We start from the raw sequence: 16,462 nt of genomic DNA on the forward strand, positions 1-16,462 counted from the left end.
AGCCTTGACCTTCTCTGACAAGGTCTTCTCCCGCTCCTTGGCGGCCTCCAGCGTCTGCGTCAGCGTGGCCAGCTTCAGCTCCAGGTCTGCTTTGGAATTCTTGGCGGCGCTGAGCTCCTTTCCCCTCTCAGCGAGAAGACCTTGCAGCTCACCGTGGGCGGCAACATCCTTCTCACGCTCATGCTTGAGCGCGGCAAGCTCCTCGCCGCTCTTCCCAATGTTGGCCTCTAGCTGCGCCACCTTCTCCTCCAGCTCTTTCTTGGCGGCCTCTTCAATTGCCGCAGCATCCTTTGCCTCCTTGAGCGCCCCGCCAAGTGCTTGCTCGCGCTTGGCGAGCTCTTCCTCGTAGCTGTCGAGGTTGGCCTTCCGCTGCACTAGTTCACCTTCCCGCGCGGATTGCTTCTCGGCGGCCAGCCTTTGCTCCTCCTCAGCCTCGGCCTTCTCGAGAAGGAAGGCCGTGCGCTCCTCATCGAGTCGCTCCCGCTCCTGCGCCAGGGACCGGAGAGCTTCTTGATTTTGGCCCCGGAGCTCCTCCGCACGCTTCTCCATGTCAACTCCCGCCTTCGCGACAAGCGCTTCCCGGGAAGCTAGTTTGGCTTGCCGGGCGCGGTAGAGTGACAGCAGCTTCCGCAGTAGCTGCTCCTCCTCGGGCTCGCCACTGCTGCTGCCGGGCGCGTCAACCAACGACAGTCCGGCGGAGGCGAGCACCTCCCCGTCGAAAGTTTCCCCCTCGACCGGCGCCCTGGAGCTCGACGCCCAGGGTAGCTTGATGAAGATATTGTCGCCGGCCTTCAAGTAGGCGCCGGGCTGGAGCTCCTTGGAGCCCGGCTCCGCAGAAGCGGTAGAGGGATCGGCGTTCGGCGCAGCGCCTGGCGCTCCTGCGTCCTCAGGGTCGTCAGTGCGATCGCCCGACCCCTCGCCGGTTCTGCAGCGGCAGCCCTAGCGGCCTCCTCGCCGGCGGTCTCATCAGCACCGGCCCCTTCCTCGCCGGCGCCCTCTGTCTCCATTGGCTCAGCCGCAGATGGGTCTGAAGAACGAGGAAGGGAGAAAAATCAATCCAAAATCCAAGAGAAGAAAATCAGAAGAAGAAGAACCCAAGGAAAAGTTTCTGGGCAAGTGGATTACCTGTACCAAGATCTGCAGTTGCGGCCTCGGTCGCCGCAGGATCAACGATGCCGTCCCTTGCCGGAGAGCTGCCCCTTGCCGGAGGGTTCTCCCTTGCCGGAGAGCGCTCCCTTACCAGGAACCCCTCCCTTGGCGGCATAGTCGAAGCAGATGGCACCTCGGGACCAGCTTCCGGGCGCTCCTGATGTGGCTGCTCTGCTCCTACACAAATCAACAAGCAAGATATCAACAAAGGAAAAAGCACTCAAGCGCGCCCGGCAGCAGAAGGCTAAACTATGAACTTACGCTGAGGGCTGCGCTGGGGGCTGCTTTGAGGAGTGATTGCCGGGTCCGTCAAGGTGGCCTCGGACCCACCACCTACTGACACGGTGGGGTCATCCTCGATGACAATCACCGCGGCCTTGGCCCTCTTCGCCGCTCTCTGGGCCAGCGTCCTGAAAAGAAAGGAGTCCAGATTGAAGCAAGTCAGATACAAGATAAAAACAGCAAGATTGAAGAACTATAAGAGCACCAAAGAAGCTTACTCTTCTTCCTCCTCGTCAGAGCTGAGCGCGGAAAGATCGAAGTCCGGCTCCCCTCTGGTGTGGCGAGGCGGAGGAGTAGGATCCCTTGCCCGCTTGGCGGGGGCGGTGGCGGTGGCCCGGGAAGATCCCGCTCCAGTTGCCGCTGCTGCGTGAGGCGCTCCCGCGGCAACATGACTTGCCGCGGTAGAGCGTGTCGCACGGCTTGGCGGCTGTTGAGCCGGCTGCCGCCCCGCTACGTCCGCGGCCCTGCGAAGACGCCTTCTTGGCGGGGCCGGGGGCTCCGCCTGCGGCAAGCCTTCTGAGGGCTCGGGCTCTTCCTCGCCGGCCTCGCTCGGCTCGGCTTCAGAACCGGCAAGCTCTTCCTCGCCAATGAACTCCGCGCGCTCGGCAAGGTTTGCCGCCTCTGCAGCCTCCGCCTCCTCCACAGTGAACCCGAACGCGCCCGCGGCAGCTGCGGCCGCAACCTCTTCCGCCCTATTGGCGATGCGTTGCAGCTCCTCGTCGGTGGTGTCACGGGTGAGGCTCTTCTGCTCGTCAGCGTGGACCGGCACTTCCTCCAAGGTGTCGAAGAATGATCGCACAACGTCATCCGCAGGCTCTTGCCAAGTTGGGACGATTCCGTGTGAATCACACAACGACATCATGGCGCGGATCCGGTCAAGCGAAGAGTTATTGCACAAAGGAACTACGCCCCTCGACAGTGTGAATGGGTGCTGGGGGTCGCGTTTGAACAACTCCAGAAGTATCGCATCCAGCTCCAGGACGGTGAAGTTGTAGTTGAGGCCCGGCCGCAGCCTCATGATGTCCGCCGAATTCTTGAATTCCCAAGCGGGCCTCCCCCTCTCCTGCAGGGGGGCAATGCGGCGGCGGAGGAAATCTGCCCCGACAGCACCTACAGTGAGCCCGGCAAGCCTGAGGCGAAGAATCCTAGTGATGGCGATCTTCAGCCTCTCATCTTCCGGGGCCACGTTGCTCCAGTCATTGCCGTGCACTATTGGAGCTTGGCGCACAGCGGTGAAGGGCTGCGGATTCTCCTCAACGATCCAGCACCACTCCGCTCTCCACTCCTCCCACTTGCTGCGGAGCTCACCCTCCAAGTACGCCTCTTTCTTGCCGACTCTCGAGATCCAGGCAATCCCTTCGGCAAGCGGCTCTCCTCTCTCTACCCGAGGTATGAAGAAGTGGCGGAAAAGGGCAACACTAGGGTGGACTCCAACAAAGTTTTCGCACAAATGTGCGAAAACTGCCATGGTCAGGACAGCGTTGGGGGTGAAGTCAAGGAGGCGGAAGCCATATGTGTTCATAATATCACAGAAGAACTCCGAGAAGGGCGGGCAGAGCCCGCAGTAGAAGAATAGCGCGAAGAACGGGTACCCGTTTGGAGCCAGCTCCGAAGCAGCGGCGGGGAGTACCCTCATGCGCGGATGCGCCCGCGTCTCCGTCGCCCAGAAGAGGAAGAAGTACTCCCTCAGCTCCTTCGCGCCGAGCTGGGGGGTGAAGATCGCCCGCTCCTTCCGCAGCGCCGCGAGCCGCTGCGCCTCGGCCGACTTCACGCCCTTTCCCTTGTCGGCTTTCGGAGCCATGGCGGAGGTGGTGGGGAAGGTCGACGGCGTTGGTGATGCTGGTGGCAATGGGGGGCGGAGCGCTGCTCTCTCGGCTTCGAGAAGAAGGGGGGAGCGGCGGAGTTTCTTGAAGATGAAGTAGCAACAACCAGCGAGGGGGAACGAACTGCCCCTGTTTCCTCTGCTTACAAAGAGGGACGGGGCGGACGTTTCGCCCTTCCGAATAAACAACCACCCACGATCTCTCCCACGATGCCGCATTCAACGCGTGCCGTTATGGGAGAGCACGGTGGATACGGAGCGAGATTCCGCGTGGCCCAGCCCGCGTGTGCCCGTGCCCTGTCTTGGGCCTGGCCCAACAGTGCTCGGCACCGTGTCTGGCCCAGGCCCGGGGGCTCCTGTCAGTGTACTAGAATAGGGGTACCCTAGTACCCCGAACTTGTGCATGGGCAGTTGCAGCACCCCGCGGCAAGGCTTGCCGGGCGAACGCCAGGATCCTCCATGGTTCCCTTGGAGCCATTCAAGAACAAAGTATTTAAGCTCAGGAGACAAGGCCCCGGCAAGAGGAGCTTGCCGGGAAGGCCAACCGAGGCACTCCAAGGAACTTGCCGTGACGCGCCACGCGCTCCGGCAAGGCAACAAGGCCCCGGTAAGAGGATCTTGCCGGGAAGACCAACCAAGGTACCTCGAGGCCTGGAGAGCGACAAGCTTCCGGACCCAACAAGATAACAACAGCGGCAAGGCGCTTGCCGCGGCAGGCGGCCACTCTGTGCCCGCGCTCCAGCGCATCCACCAATGTGTCGCTCTGGGGGCCTCTCCAGGCGCGCGTGGCGGGAGGCTGTGCAGCCAGCGGTGCGCAGTGGCATGCGAAGCTGACAAGATCGCCATCATGGCGAACGGTGGTGCCCCTAACGGTCCTTTCTACACTGTTTGGGCGACTCAGACGGGCCTTTAATGCCCTTGTCCCCTGCCGTCAGGGTTAGGTAGGGTGCACTGTACAAGCAACTGTATCAACCACCTCACTTTTTACATTTATACCCTCCTCTGCGTTGCCACCTGTCGGTGACCCCTTTAGCGTATAAAAGGAGGCCCATGCGCAATGTAGAGGGGGTTTGGACAGTTCGCTTCGATTCATTCGTAGCCCAGAAAACACCACGCTCTCTCTCGAGAGCAAGAACGCAAGATAATACAATCAGACAAGCAGCAGTAGGAGTATTATCTCTCCGGAGAGCTCCGAAGCTGGGTAAACTGCTCGTGTGCTTCGCCTCGATCCGCTCTTCGTGCGATCTCCGCCCCCCACCGAACCGAAAGGGGCCCGGTCCGCCGGCCCCATAGGTGTTCGTGGATCAGTTTCCCCCGACAGTTCCATGCTATTTTATTATCAATCTTGGATGTTTTATAATCATTTTATAGTCATTTTATATCATTATTTGGTACTAACCTATTGACATAGTGCCAAGTGACAATTACTGTTTTTCATATTTTTTACATCGTAGAAAATCAATATCAAACGGAGTCCAAATGCCACTAAACTTTACGAAGTTTTTTATGGACCAGATGGAAGATATTGGTCCCTGGTTGCACCTGGGGGAGTCCCGAGGAGGGGACAACCCACTAGGGCGCGCCTATGCGCGCCCTGGTGGGTTGTGCCCACCTCGGGTGCCCCCCAGACCGCCTCTTTGCTCTAGAAATACCCCAATATTTCAGAAACCCTAGGGGAGTCGATGAAATATTCATCCAGCCGCCGCAGAGTCTAGAACCACCAGATCCAATCTAGACACCATCACGGAGGGGCGCACCACTTCCATTGGTGCCTCTCCGATGATGCGTGAGTAGTTCTTTGTAGACCTTCGGGTCCATAGTTAGTAGCTAGATGGCTTCATCTCTTTCTCTCTCGATTCTCAATATAATGGTCTCTTGGAGATCCATATGATGTAACTCTTTTTGCGGTGTGTTTGTTGGGATCGATGAACCTTGAGTTTATGATCGGTTCGAACTGACTTAGGTTGGACCAGGACCCACCTATCCTCTACCAATAAGGAGTCGCTTTTGTTTTCGCAGTTCAGTGCCTCCAGATCTATCTTTTTATATTCATGAAAGTATTTGAGTTTCTTTGAACTCTTTTATGCATGATCTCTTATAGCCTCGTATTTCTTCTCCGATATTTGGGTTTTGTTTGGCCAACTTGATCTATGTATCTTGCAATGTGAAGAGGTGTCCGGTAGTGGGTTCGATCTTATGGTGCTTGATCCTAGTGACAGAAAGGGAACTGGCACGTATGTATCATTGCTACTAAGGATAAAAAGATGGGATCTATATCTACCGCCATAGATAAACAGATCCCGTCTGCATCATGTCATCGTTCTTATTGCATTACTCCGTTTTCCCATGAACTTAATACACTAGATGCATGCTGGATAATGGTCGATGTGTGGAGTAATAGTAGTAGATGCAGGCAGGAGTCGGTCTACTAATCTTGGACGTGATGCCTATGTAATGATCATTGTCTGGATATCGTCATAATTATTTGAGTGTCTATCAATTGCCTAACAGTAATTTGTTTACCCACCATTTGCTATTGTTCTCGAGAGAAGCCACTTGTGAAACCTACGGCCCCCGGTCTCTTTCTCATATTATTTGCCTTCGCGATCTATTTTTATTTCCTTTTATTTTCAGATCTATTAAAAAACCAAAAAATACCTTGCTGCAATTTATTTTATTTGGCATTCGATCTATCAATATTTACAACTCTCTCCCGTCAACGCACCGTTTCTGGCGCCGTTACCCGAAAGGGATTGACAACCCCTTTAACACATTGGGTTGCGAGTGGTTGTTATTTGTGTGCAGGGGTTGTTTACGTTGCGTTGCTTGGTTCTCCTACTGGTTCGATAACCTTGGTTTCATATCTGAGGGAAATACCTACCGCCGCTGTGCTGCATCATCCCCTCCTCTTTGAAAAAAAAACCCAACATAGGTTCAAGCGACATTAGGGCCTGACGCGCCCAGGTGGGTTTGTAAGTGCATCTAGTGCCACCCCTAGTTGGTTTTGGAGTATTGACGACAAACCTAGCTGAGGGACTAATGTGTTTGTGAGAATTGCAGGATAACACAGGTAGAAGTCCCTCATTGATTCAGTTTTCCTACCAGAGATGACCCCTAAAAATGTATGAAGACATTGATGTCAAAGGTGGTATATGAAGATATTCACATTGAAGACTATGACAAGAGAAGACATCGCATGAAGCCTATGGAGCTCGAAGACTTAGATCTTTCGTAGTACTTTTTCTTCTTTGTTGAGTCATAGGAACCACCGTACTGTTAAGTGGGGTCCAAGAGAACCAGTCAGAATGACTGAAGTGATGCCTAACCAAAACCTATGTCTTCGAGTGAAGACTATGAGAGCGAATCTTGTCCAGAGTCAGACAAGCCAGCTTTGCTTGTAGCCCAAGTAAAGTTGCCGTGTGAGTTTGAAATCTGACCGTTGGAACACGTGTCAGTTCCTTAGTGACCCAAGGTCATTTCGGACAAATCAGGTCGGGTTGCCTAGTGGCTATAAATAGCCCACCCCCTACAACCATAAATGGTTGGCTGCTCAGAGTTAGTGTACGGCTTTTGTCGTTTGAGAGCAACCCACTTCGAAGCCTTTGAGAGAGAATTCCTTGCGAGGATAAAGCCCTAACCACCCAGAGTCAAAGAGAATTAGGCATCACTTAAGTCTTCTTGTCTGTGTGATCTGAAGACTTATTACACTTGAGGACTGTGAATCCTCCAGCCGGTTAGGCGTCGCGTTCTGAGCATCCAAGAGACATTTTGGATCGCCGGTGAATGAAGTCTATGAAGGTTTGGGAGTCTACCTTGAAGACTTACTAGAGTGATTGGGCGAGGTCTGTGTGACCTTAGCTCAAGGGGAATACAGTGAGGACTGGGTGTCCTGAGCTGCGTGTTCAGGACTGGGTGTCCGGGACTGTGTGTCCTCGGGTTTAAATACCTAGCCGCCCTAACCAGACGTACAGTTGTCACAGCAACTGGAACTGGTCCAACAAATCATTGTCTTCAACGTGTCACTGGTTTCATCCTTTCCTTCCCTTTACTTACTGTTGGTCCTTGTGAAGTCATTGTATGATTGCACTATCTTTTATCTTCACTGAGTGACTGCGTGTTCTGTTTGGCTTCATAATATCTTCCTACCTGATCCTTACTACATTGCTGCTATTAGTCATTGTGCTTTCACTCCATTGAATACTTGACTATGGTTTGCCTAGTGTAGTCTACCTTCCGCTGCATGGTAATAGGTTTATTTCTATCGTTTGTCTTCATAACTTCCACGTTTTGAAGACTTTCATAAAAGTCGCCTATTCACCCCCCCTCTAGTCGATATAATGCACTTTCAGGGTTGTTCTCACCTGGTGGCCCTTCTCTGGTGTTTATTGGCTCCAGTATTTATCAAATAATCCATAAAAAATCTCTGTAAAGTTTCAAATCATTTGGAGTTGTGCAGAATAGGTGGCCTGACGTACCTTTTCCAGGTCCAGATTTCTAGCTGCCGGAATTCTCCCTCTTGGTGTGTTCCTTGTAAATTATGAGAGAAAAAGTATTAGAATTAGTCAAAAAAGCATTATTATGGATAAAAACATTATAAATAACGATAAGAAACATGATGAAAATGGACGTATCAGCCTCCAAAGAGGATTACGGACCCCATAGGAGTCATCATCGCTGGCTCCGGTTGGAGCAGGGTTTACACTCGATTTGCCACAGCGCCTCCCATGGGAAGCGTCCGATAACTGAGAATTATAACACACCTGGAGACCTGCACCGCCACAACGCCAAACACCACACCACTGCCACCACTAGCTGGAACGACCACGGTCACACCACCACCACCCTCGTGGGGTGGAGACCCGCACGACCCAGATCTGGGCACCGGAGCAACCACCAACGTAGTGCAGGAGCCACCCACGCCCACCTTGTGAGGGGGATGCGACGAAAGGTGTCGCGCCTAGGCATGGCCGCCGACAAAGAATCGAGCTTCCACCCCACACGTGCTGGCCCAGATCGGGGCCCGTATCGTCGCCACCCAGCCTTAGGCCAACCACGTAGCCCTAGCTCCACCTTGCGCCACGACTGACACCCGAGCTGCCACCTCCACGCTAAAGGGAAGCCGCCGCCCCCGCCCGCCCGCCTCCGAGTTTCCAGATCCAGCACAGCGCGTTGCCCTCCTCTGGCGAGGAAACGAACACGAGGATCCAGATGCGCCCCACGCGCCACTTTCCCCGGAGCGCACACGGCCTTCGCCGGCGGCCCCTCGAGCGGCGGCGAGACAGGAGGGAAGGTGGGATGGGGGGACGCGACAACGCGACAAGGGGATTCCGGCGTGTCCCTAGAGGAGAGGTGGCGCAGGGGGAGTCAATGTGAACACCATAAACTTAATGTGTACTCCCTCTATAAAGAAATAATGATCTACTAGTATACACTCTTATATTTATTTATGGAGAGGAGCGCATAGATCTAATCGCTCTTATATTTCCTTGCGGAGGTAGTAATAACCAGGTGAAAATAAATCACAAATTGCAATACTGGACGAGTACATTATCCATTTTTTTTCGTCGGCAGCGAACTGCCTGCAATGTGACATCATCAACCACAGCTGGTCCAACCCGCATTCCCCATCATAGAACCGGGGGAGGAAAAGGGGGAAAAACGAGAAAGGACTCTTCCAGTCTCCAACCCATCCCAATTCCCTCCCCCCGTGGAAATAGACTTCTTCCCCTCTCTCGATCTCGCAGGCCTCCCTCCCCCGATGTCCAGCAGCCGCGGCGACGCTCTCCTTGACTCGGCGCCGCTGCTCGGCGCCGGCGCCGGCGGCGGGGGCCAGCGCCGGGGCAACGCGCTCCGCCGGCCGTCGCTGCGCGGCGCCGCGCGCCTGCTGCGCCGCAGCGGGCGGCGGGCGATGCGGGAGCCGTCGATGCTCGTGCGGGAGGCGGCGGCCGAGCACCTCGAGGAGCGGCAGGCGGACTGGGCCTACTCCCGCCCCGTCGTGGCGCTCGATCTCCTCTGGAACATCTCCTTCATCACCGTCGCCGCCGTCGTGCTCGTGCTCAGCCGCAACGAGAAATCCCCCATGCCGCTCCGGACCTGGGTCGCCGGCTACGCCCTGCAGTGCGTCGTCCACATGGTCTGCGTCGCCGTCGAGTACCGGATGCGCCGAAGCCAGCGCGGCGGGGCCCCAGCACCCGCCGACGAGGAGAGGGGCAGCGACGGCTCGTCCTCGTCCAGCGACGAGGATGCCAGCGAGCACCATCTTCGTGGTCGCGACACCGATTACGTCAGGTAATTGGAGGGATTTGACAAGTAGGAGCAGTGGACATTTCTAAGCTGTTTAGGCACAACCCTGGTTGTTTCAAGTTACCTCGAAAGTTCAGCGAAACCGGTTTATGAAAGTTTAATCCCTAAAATTGATTTTTCGTCAAGTAGCCCATAGCCGCGGTAGTGATAACTTTGATTGATATACACCCGCAAAAAAGAAACTTTGATTGATATAGTGCCTGTGCGCCATTCTACAAGGAAAGACAGACCATTGCATAAAAGCCGTGTCAGTATTATACAGTTCTCTACCCCCAAAAGTTATAGTCCTGCAACAGTATGTTTGTAGGTTCCATGGATGGTTTCTTAATCTGCAATGTTCAGTGCTGAATAAAAAATGTGGCTGAAGCAAGGAAGGTGGAGTGGATTCATGGTACAGAGTTCTAAATACAGTTGTGAAGTTTAGTTTGGTCTGTTATGTCCCGTTCATCTTGTTTAGGTGTACTTCTGCTACCGAAGGGGGTTCAAAGATTCTAGTGTTGTGCTCTTGATAATAGCATTATATTTTACTATCCGCGATCATGCTGGCATAAGTTTCTCTTCCTTGTTTTTATGACACGTTTTGTATGTCTCCCTCTTTCTTCTGCTCGTTAAAACATGCAGTGATTATTAGTGTCACATTGGTTGGTGTATTCATGATGTGTCTATTTAAATAGTCATCATGTGATTCCATATACGAGTGTTCATGTGTCAGCATGCAATATTTCCATTATGTCTTGTTCAGTTGTACCTGATTATATCATTGTGGTTTACTCTGGCAGTTTGGCAAAGCATCTGGAGTCTGCGAATACAATGTTCTCCTTCATATGGTGGATAATTGGATTTTACTGGATATCTGCCGGGGGTGAAGAGGTTATCCGTGATGCACCTCAACTATACTGGTACATATATGTTTGAAGTGATATCCCACTTTTCAACTTTCCTTATTTCTTCTGTTCGGTATCATAAACATGTTTTTGTTATGTCTTGCTTTGCAGGCTTTGCATAGTCTTTCTGGCGTTTGATGTGTTCTTTGTTGTTTTCTGTGTCGCTCTGGCTTGCATTATTGGTATTGCCGTTTGTTGCTGCCTCCCTTGCATTATAGCAATTCTGTATGCTGTCTCTGATCAGGTATGGCTTTCAAGTATGTAAAATACGGTGATACAATTATAGATGCTTGCTACGTATATAATCTAGAACAACGGATCCAGTTCTGTGTCATACTGTTGATTCTCCTACAGATTTAACTGTGAGCAGTTAACACTCGTATGCCAGTCTTGCAATTAGTTAACCTTTCTTTGCCATACTATCAAAATCAGGAAGGAGCATCTGAAGATGACATTCGGCAAATTCCGAAATACAAATTCCGTAGGGTGGATGAACCTGAAAAGGATTCTGCTGATGCCACTGAGTCTTCTGGTGGAATAATGATAGAGTGTGGCACCAACCAACCTATAGAGAAAGCACTTGCAGCTGAAGATGCAGTAAGTTTTCATGTTCTCATCTTTTGGTCATGCATGTCTTGGCCCTAACAATGCATGAGTTGCTGCACCTCTGAACCTGTTCGATTATACTTTGGACCATCTCATGTAGTATTGTTCGTTCATCATTCATCATGACTGAATCATGTCCAGTCAATGGGATGGAATAAAACCATTATTCTGTTTTGGTCAGCTCATACTAATGAAATACTTGGCTTTGGTGCACTTAGTTATTGGTTTGGGAAAATATGTTAGCCCATGCATGACTTAAGTTTAGTCTTCATCGGTAAGAATTACGAGCATTAAACCATTTGCTTGTTGTATGGCTCATGATAGGGAACTCTGCATTCATGCTTCTGTAAAACCTGTGCACTCCAGGATATAACATTGTTTTCCGCACTACTTTTCTGTTATTGCGCTACCTGGTTTATCTTCCAACTCCCGGCAGGAACATTTATTGCAGCCAATGCTGCCAACCTATATAAGCCAGTTGTTGCATAAGAATTTTATGAAGTCTATGCACCATGCTGTATCGTTAGCATAGGTGGCGCTTTATGATATTACTCTGATAATTCATCCATTCATTGTTCACCTTGTCAATGCAGGAGTGCTGCATTTGCATTTCAGCATACGATGATGGTGCAGAGCTGCGTGAACTCCCTTGTGGCCACCATTTCCACTGTGCCTGCATCGACAAGTGGCTGCACATCAACGCAACATGCCCCCTGTGCAAGTTCAGTATCCGGAAGGGCGGCAGCAGCAGCGGAAGCGAGGAAGTATAAATGTATCCAACTTGAGAATGCCATCGGTTCCAACCTCACGCCTGAGTCCTCGCTAATGTGGTGTAAATTTTTGTATCCCAAATGTGCTGATAGTGTCAACCATGTCATGTCTTAAAGGTGACTAAAGTGCTGTCCATATTACAGAATTAGTTCTGGGGTGTATCTCTGCAGTTCGGACTATATGCTTAGTTACCCAGTGGGCTGTATAATTATGTTTGAGCGATTCATACTATATCCCCCTACCTGTTTGTGTCAAATCGGGCTTGCAAAATTCTTGGTTGATTTTTTACAGCTGATGAAAGAGGCCAGGGATATAATTCCGGGCTGTAAATTGGTTTGCTCAATGATGCATCTCGTGTGGTAACTTATATGCGGTTCTCCTCCAGCATCGCTTTTCTTGACTGGTACTCTTGTATCTTATAATTTTTCAAAGCATTTTACTGAGCTGGTTGCCATGGAAGGGAGGACTGTTCGTAGTACTGGTGCAATTTCGCTTCAGTAAACCATCACATCGGGAAAAAGCAGTGGCTCGATTGGTCGAGTGTTCAGTAAAAAGGGGAAATATTCGAAATGTAGCCGTTCTGGAATCTCACATAATGGAGGACCCACGGTTGTCTGCTGGTCTGTGATCCGGCAGTATTGAATATATCCACCCAGGCCGCCAGATGATTCAGGAATTTCAAATCACCTCCCCGCAAATTTCTCTTCTTTTCGAGAAATCACCTCCTTTGTGGACAGACGACACCTGCACATCGGGCGCGATTTAGGAGCCCGAAACTTCACCAGATGAGCAGGAGACCTACCATCGATGACCAGATATATGAATTCATTTAGATCATTATACTTTAGGAGAGAACGTCAAAATCTGAGAGGAACTGCCGCAGGGAAAAAATTCAAAAGGAGAGAGACGGCCGTACCCGGTACGCCGGTCGCTCTCGCTACTAGTCTTCCGTCTTGAGTGCTCCCTTCACTGCCGAGGGCCGAACAGGGCGGCTGCCCATCGTCGTTACCGTTTGACGGTTTCTGCTCACGCGATTGCGTGCGGCCTCGTTTGTTCCCCACGCCGGTCGGACCAAACCCCTCCCCCCATTCCTCCGTTATTTTTCTCCCACAGCTGCTTTCTCTCTGCACTCCGCACTCGCACCCGCACCGCGCAGCTTTCCGCCCCGCCCCGCTCCCTCCTCCTCTCCTCCGCGCCCCCCGAAACCCTCGAGAGGTTCTGCGCGCGGCGGCGGCGGCGGCAGCGGCAGCCATGGACTCGGCGGCGTCGCTCCTGGAGGCGTACCGCCGCGACCGGCGCCGCCTCCTGGGCTTCCTCCTCTCCTCCGCCGGCGGCCGCGCCGTCGACCTCTCCCGCGTCGATCTCGACGCCGTCAGCGCCGACTACGCTCTCGACTGCGTCGCCTCCGGTAAGGCGGCCTCTCCCCCCTCCGTACCCGGCCGTGTGTGTGCGGCGCGGGTGGAGCGTTTATTCTGAAAATTGAATTGGGCTAACTGTCGGCTGCGCGCGTGTGTTTTTGTTGATATATCAGGCGCGCAGTTTGACGCTTCGGAGGCCACCAGGAGGTACTTTGACGACAGGAGGTACCCGATCATGGTATGTCTCAGCTGCCCGCTCGAAATTTCCCATCCATTTCAGCTCCCAAGTTTGATCTGGCACCTTGTTTCGTTAGATAATTGCTCCTGGTCAATCAATGAGTAGTGTTATATCAACAGAAATTCCTAGGAGCTGGCGGGGGGATGGAAGCTAAGAGTGATCCTAATGTTTGCCCCCCTCTAGTTAATACTAGTAAGAATGCATTCAAATCGCGTGCAACAACAGCAATAGCAGCGTTACAGAGCCATGGTTTGACTCTTCTAAGCCTATGCTTCTAATGGAAGCATATTCACCTTGTAGTAATTTTTTTAATGACATGGCTGTATGGTGCAAATATTTTTATGCAGCTAGACATGAAATCCCCCCTCAACGCTAAGCAGTATCTTACTGTAGTCACATAATTTGAGATGACTAGCCTTTGATGCTAAGAATAGAGTTTTACCAGATTTAAGCAGCCCTCCATGATTTTCGAGGTTTATATGTGTGTTGCACTTCTGCACAGTACTTTGTATGAAGATACTAATTACTCGTCTTGCCCTACCATGTTTGATGTTTTGTATGAAGTGTCAAACATAAACCCATTACACCTTGGTGCGCAATTCACCAATTAAATGCTAGAAGTTAAATAACAGTTTAATGATCCATGAACAACTGCTTGCAATTTTTCTGCAATTGTTAAGAATTTTCCATTCAACAGACGAGCTCGCCATCAGGGAACTCATATTTTCTTCTTTCAAGGCCAGAAGGCTCTGGTTCTCCTCCAAAGAAAGTAGCACCGGACATTGGACCCGAACCACCTGCAGAAGAGAACTCAAGTAGAGCAAGGAAACATAGTGATTCTTTTAAAGTAGCAGTTAACATTCAGGGAGCATCCTATGTTCTGAAGGATCTTAGTCTGGCAAATACGTCTCCTCGGCAAGCCAAAGAAATGGATCTTCTTTCTCTAGGTTTACCTAGATTAAATGCAGGTAGACAAATGTCCATGCTTCATTTGTGCTGTGCTTGGCTCCCCCCTCTTTTTACAAAGGGCAAGTAGGGTTTCCTAATTTGTATTCTTGAACTAATTATGTACTCTGTATTCGACCTTTAAGAATTGTCTGATGATGATCTAAGAGAAACAGCTTATGAGGTCCTTCTCGCTTCTCTATTTGTCAGGTAATTCACACATAAACCCGACTCGATGTCCATATTCATATTTACACCATTAACTCATTGTTGTGATCTCTTCCTTAATGATATGTAACCAACAGTGGAAAAATGTACTTCGCTGAAGAGAAGAGAGAAAAGAAGCCTAAATTCTTGAAGGGTTTGAGGTCGAAGACTGAAGGATCTAATTCAGTACCTCAGATGGAAAATTATTATACCCACCATCTTGATTTGATCCGAGTACAAATGGAGGCAAGGTCCTTCACCAATTTCTGTATTGTCCCATCTTTTTGTTAGTTTAACTAAAATAACTTTTGTGATTTGCTTTTAAAATACTTGGCAATGATAGCAAGGTTCACATGTTGCCAAACTCATGTGGTCTCCCTTCATTCCATGTGTGCATACTGGAAGTATGCATACGGCATAATGATCTGAGGAAGCTTAGACTATCAAAGGACTCTATTTGTATTTGTTTTCCCTTTTATCTGCCCATTAAAATACCATTTTCTTCTTTTTTTGGGACTCTAAATTTTCCTATGCTGACCCAAGGACAGAAAGTTCTAGCTAGGAGAAGTTCATTCTTTTTGGTTCTTGGTGGTTTTGAACTTCTTTTTATTCTGTTTCCCTGATTATAATACAAGGGGTTAGTGTGGATAGAACTCACTATAAGAACACATTATTTCAGATATCAGAATCTATGGATACATTGGCTAAGAGAGCTTTAAGACGTATTGGTTCGAAGATGGTGCAGGGACAACTTGACGTGCCTTGCATAGCACTACAACTATTAAGCTCTGTTGGCAAATTTGATTTCCCAACAGAAAGATTGCGTGTACAATGGCAAAGAAGACAGGCAAGAATCTTTAGTTGTTTCTCTCTACAGCATGGATGCTTGTTCAAACTATTATTCACAATTCTTCTCTCCAGGTAAATGTTCTAGAAGAATTACTTCTGTTCTCAGCATCTCATGAGTGCAACATGAGTGAAACATTGCGGATAGTTCTCTCCAAGCTAAAAAATACAGAGGCAAGTACCATTATCCATATCTTACATCATTTTGTATTGATTAATCATTAATATTACTAGTGTCTCATAAGCCACATCAATTATTTAATCTTTCTCTTCAAGTTGCCCTCGGTCTCAATACTGAGTTGCGTCTATATTTGCATCATAAACTATTCCAGGACTGGGTCGTGAGTGTTCCTGATGGGCGTATTGAGGTCTTGACTATCATTGAAAGATACAACACAAGACTATCTACAGCTTCAAAGAAGTTCGGCCTTAAAGGCGAAACCTACCATTGGACTCAGAGCTATCATTTTAATTCTAGGCTATATGAGAAGCTACTCTCCAGTGTCTTCGATATTCTTGAAGATGGGCAACTTGTAGAGGTTTGTTTTTCTTTTTGGTATGCTTAGAAAACTCACTTTATTGCATATGTACCAGAATTGTTCTTGAATGACAATGTGGCATTAAGTCAAAGGTTGCATCTTGAGTTCCTGACGGTGTTATTCTGTTTGCTACCAGGAGGCTGATGAAATACTTGAAACAATGAAGCTGACCTGGCCTATATTGGGCATTACCCAAAAGTTGCATGATGCCCTGTATGCTTGGGTGCTTTTCCAGAAGGTCTATTTGCTACACTGTTTGCTCCCCTTTTTTTATCGGAAGAATTCTACTTTTCAACCCTGAACTCTTCAGATCGGTTGGTTCACAACCTTCAACCATTGAAACCGTTAGGAAATATGCAACTCGTATTTTTTTTCTGCGGGGATATGCAACTTGTATATCCTGAGGGCCAATGGCTAATATATACAGTATTATATATGTGGTAAATATGCAGAATACCCCTCATACAATGGGGCAAACATACAGGCTATACTGGAATATAATATAACTCTAC

General features: G+C 50.1%; 2 protein-coding genes across 4 annotated transcripts in view; both read left to right on the forward strand.

The window, feature by feature from the left end:
* Positions 1–8,978: 8,978 nt before the first annotated feature.
* LOC119356038 (E3 ubiquitin-protein ligase At1g12760-like) lies at positions 8,979–12,147 on the forward strand. Its single transcript, XM_037622931.1, has 5 exons — positions 8,979–9,541; positions 10,336–10,455; positions 10,552–10,684; positions 10,873–11,037; positions 11,640–12,147. The coding sequence occupies exons 1-5, from the start codon at positions 9,012–9,014 to the stop codon at positions 11,814–11,816; spliced, it is 1,125 nt and encodes a 374-aa protein (XP_037478828.1). The 5' UTR covers positions 8,979–9,011; the 3' UTR covers positions 11,817–12,147.
* Positions 12,148–12,928: 781 nt separating this feature from the next.
* The window catches only part of LOC119356039 (protein unc-13 homolog), a 19,000-nt gene continuing 15,466 nt past the window's right edge, over positions 12,929–16,462 (forward strand). The window contains exons 1-9 of one of the 3 annotated variants that reach the window (XM_037622932.1): positions 12,929–13,225; positions 13,349–13,413; positions 14,111–14,381; positions 14,505–14,568; positions 14,664–14,811; positions 15,245–15,412; positions 15,487–15,585; positions 15,744–15,950; positions 16,087–16,188. In XM_037622932.1, the coding sequence (XP_037478829.1) occupies positions 13,069–13,225; positions 13,349–13,413; positions 14,111–14,381; positions 14,505–14,568; positions 14,664–14,811; positions 15,245–15,412; positions 15,487–15,585; positions 15,744–15,950; positions 16,087–16,188 (1,281 nt within the window). In that variant the 5' untranslated portion in view covers positions 12,929–13,068. The remainder of the gene's footprint in view (positions 13,226–13,348; positions 13,414–14,110; positions 14,382–14,504; positions 14,569–14,663; positions 14,812–15,244; positions 15,413–15,486; positions 15,586–15,743; positions 15,951–16,086; positions 16,189–16,462) is intronic. The other 2 variants (XM_037622933.1, XM_037622934.1) reach the window with 2 other exon arrangements.

This window comes from Triticum dicoccoides, chromosome 2A (genome assembly GCF_002162155.2).
Source record: "Triticum dicoccoides isolate Atlit2015 ecotype Zavitan chromosome 2A, WEW_v2.0, whole genome shotgun sequence".
Taxonomy (NCBI): Eukaryota; Viridiplantae; Streptophyta; class Magnoliopsida; order Poales; family Poaceae; genus Triticum; species Triticum dicoccoides.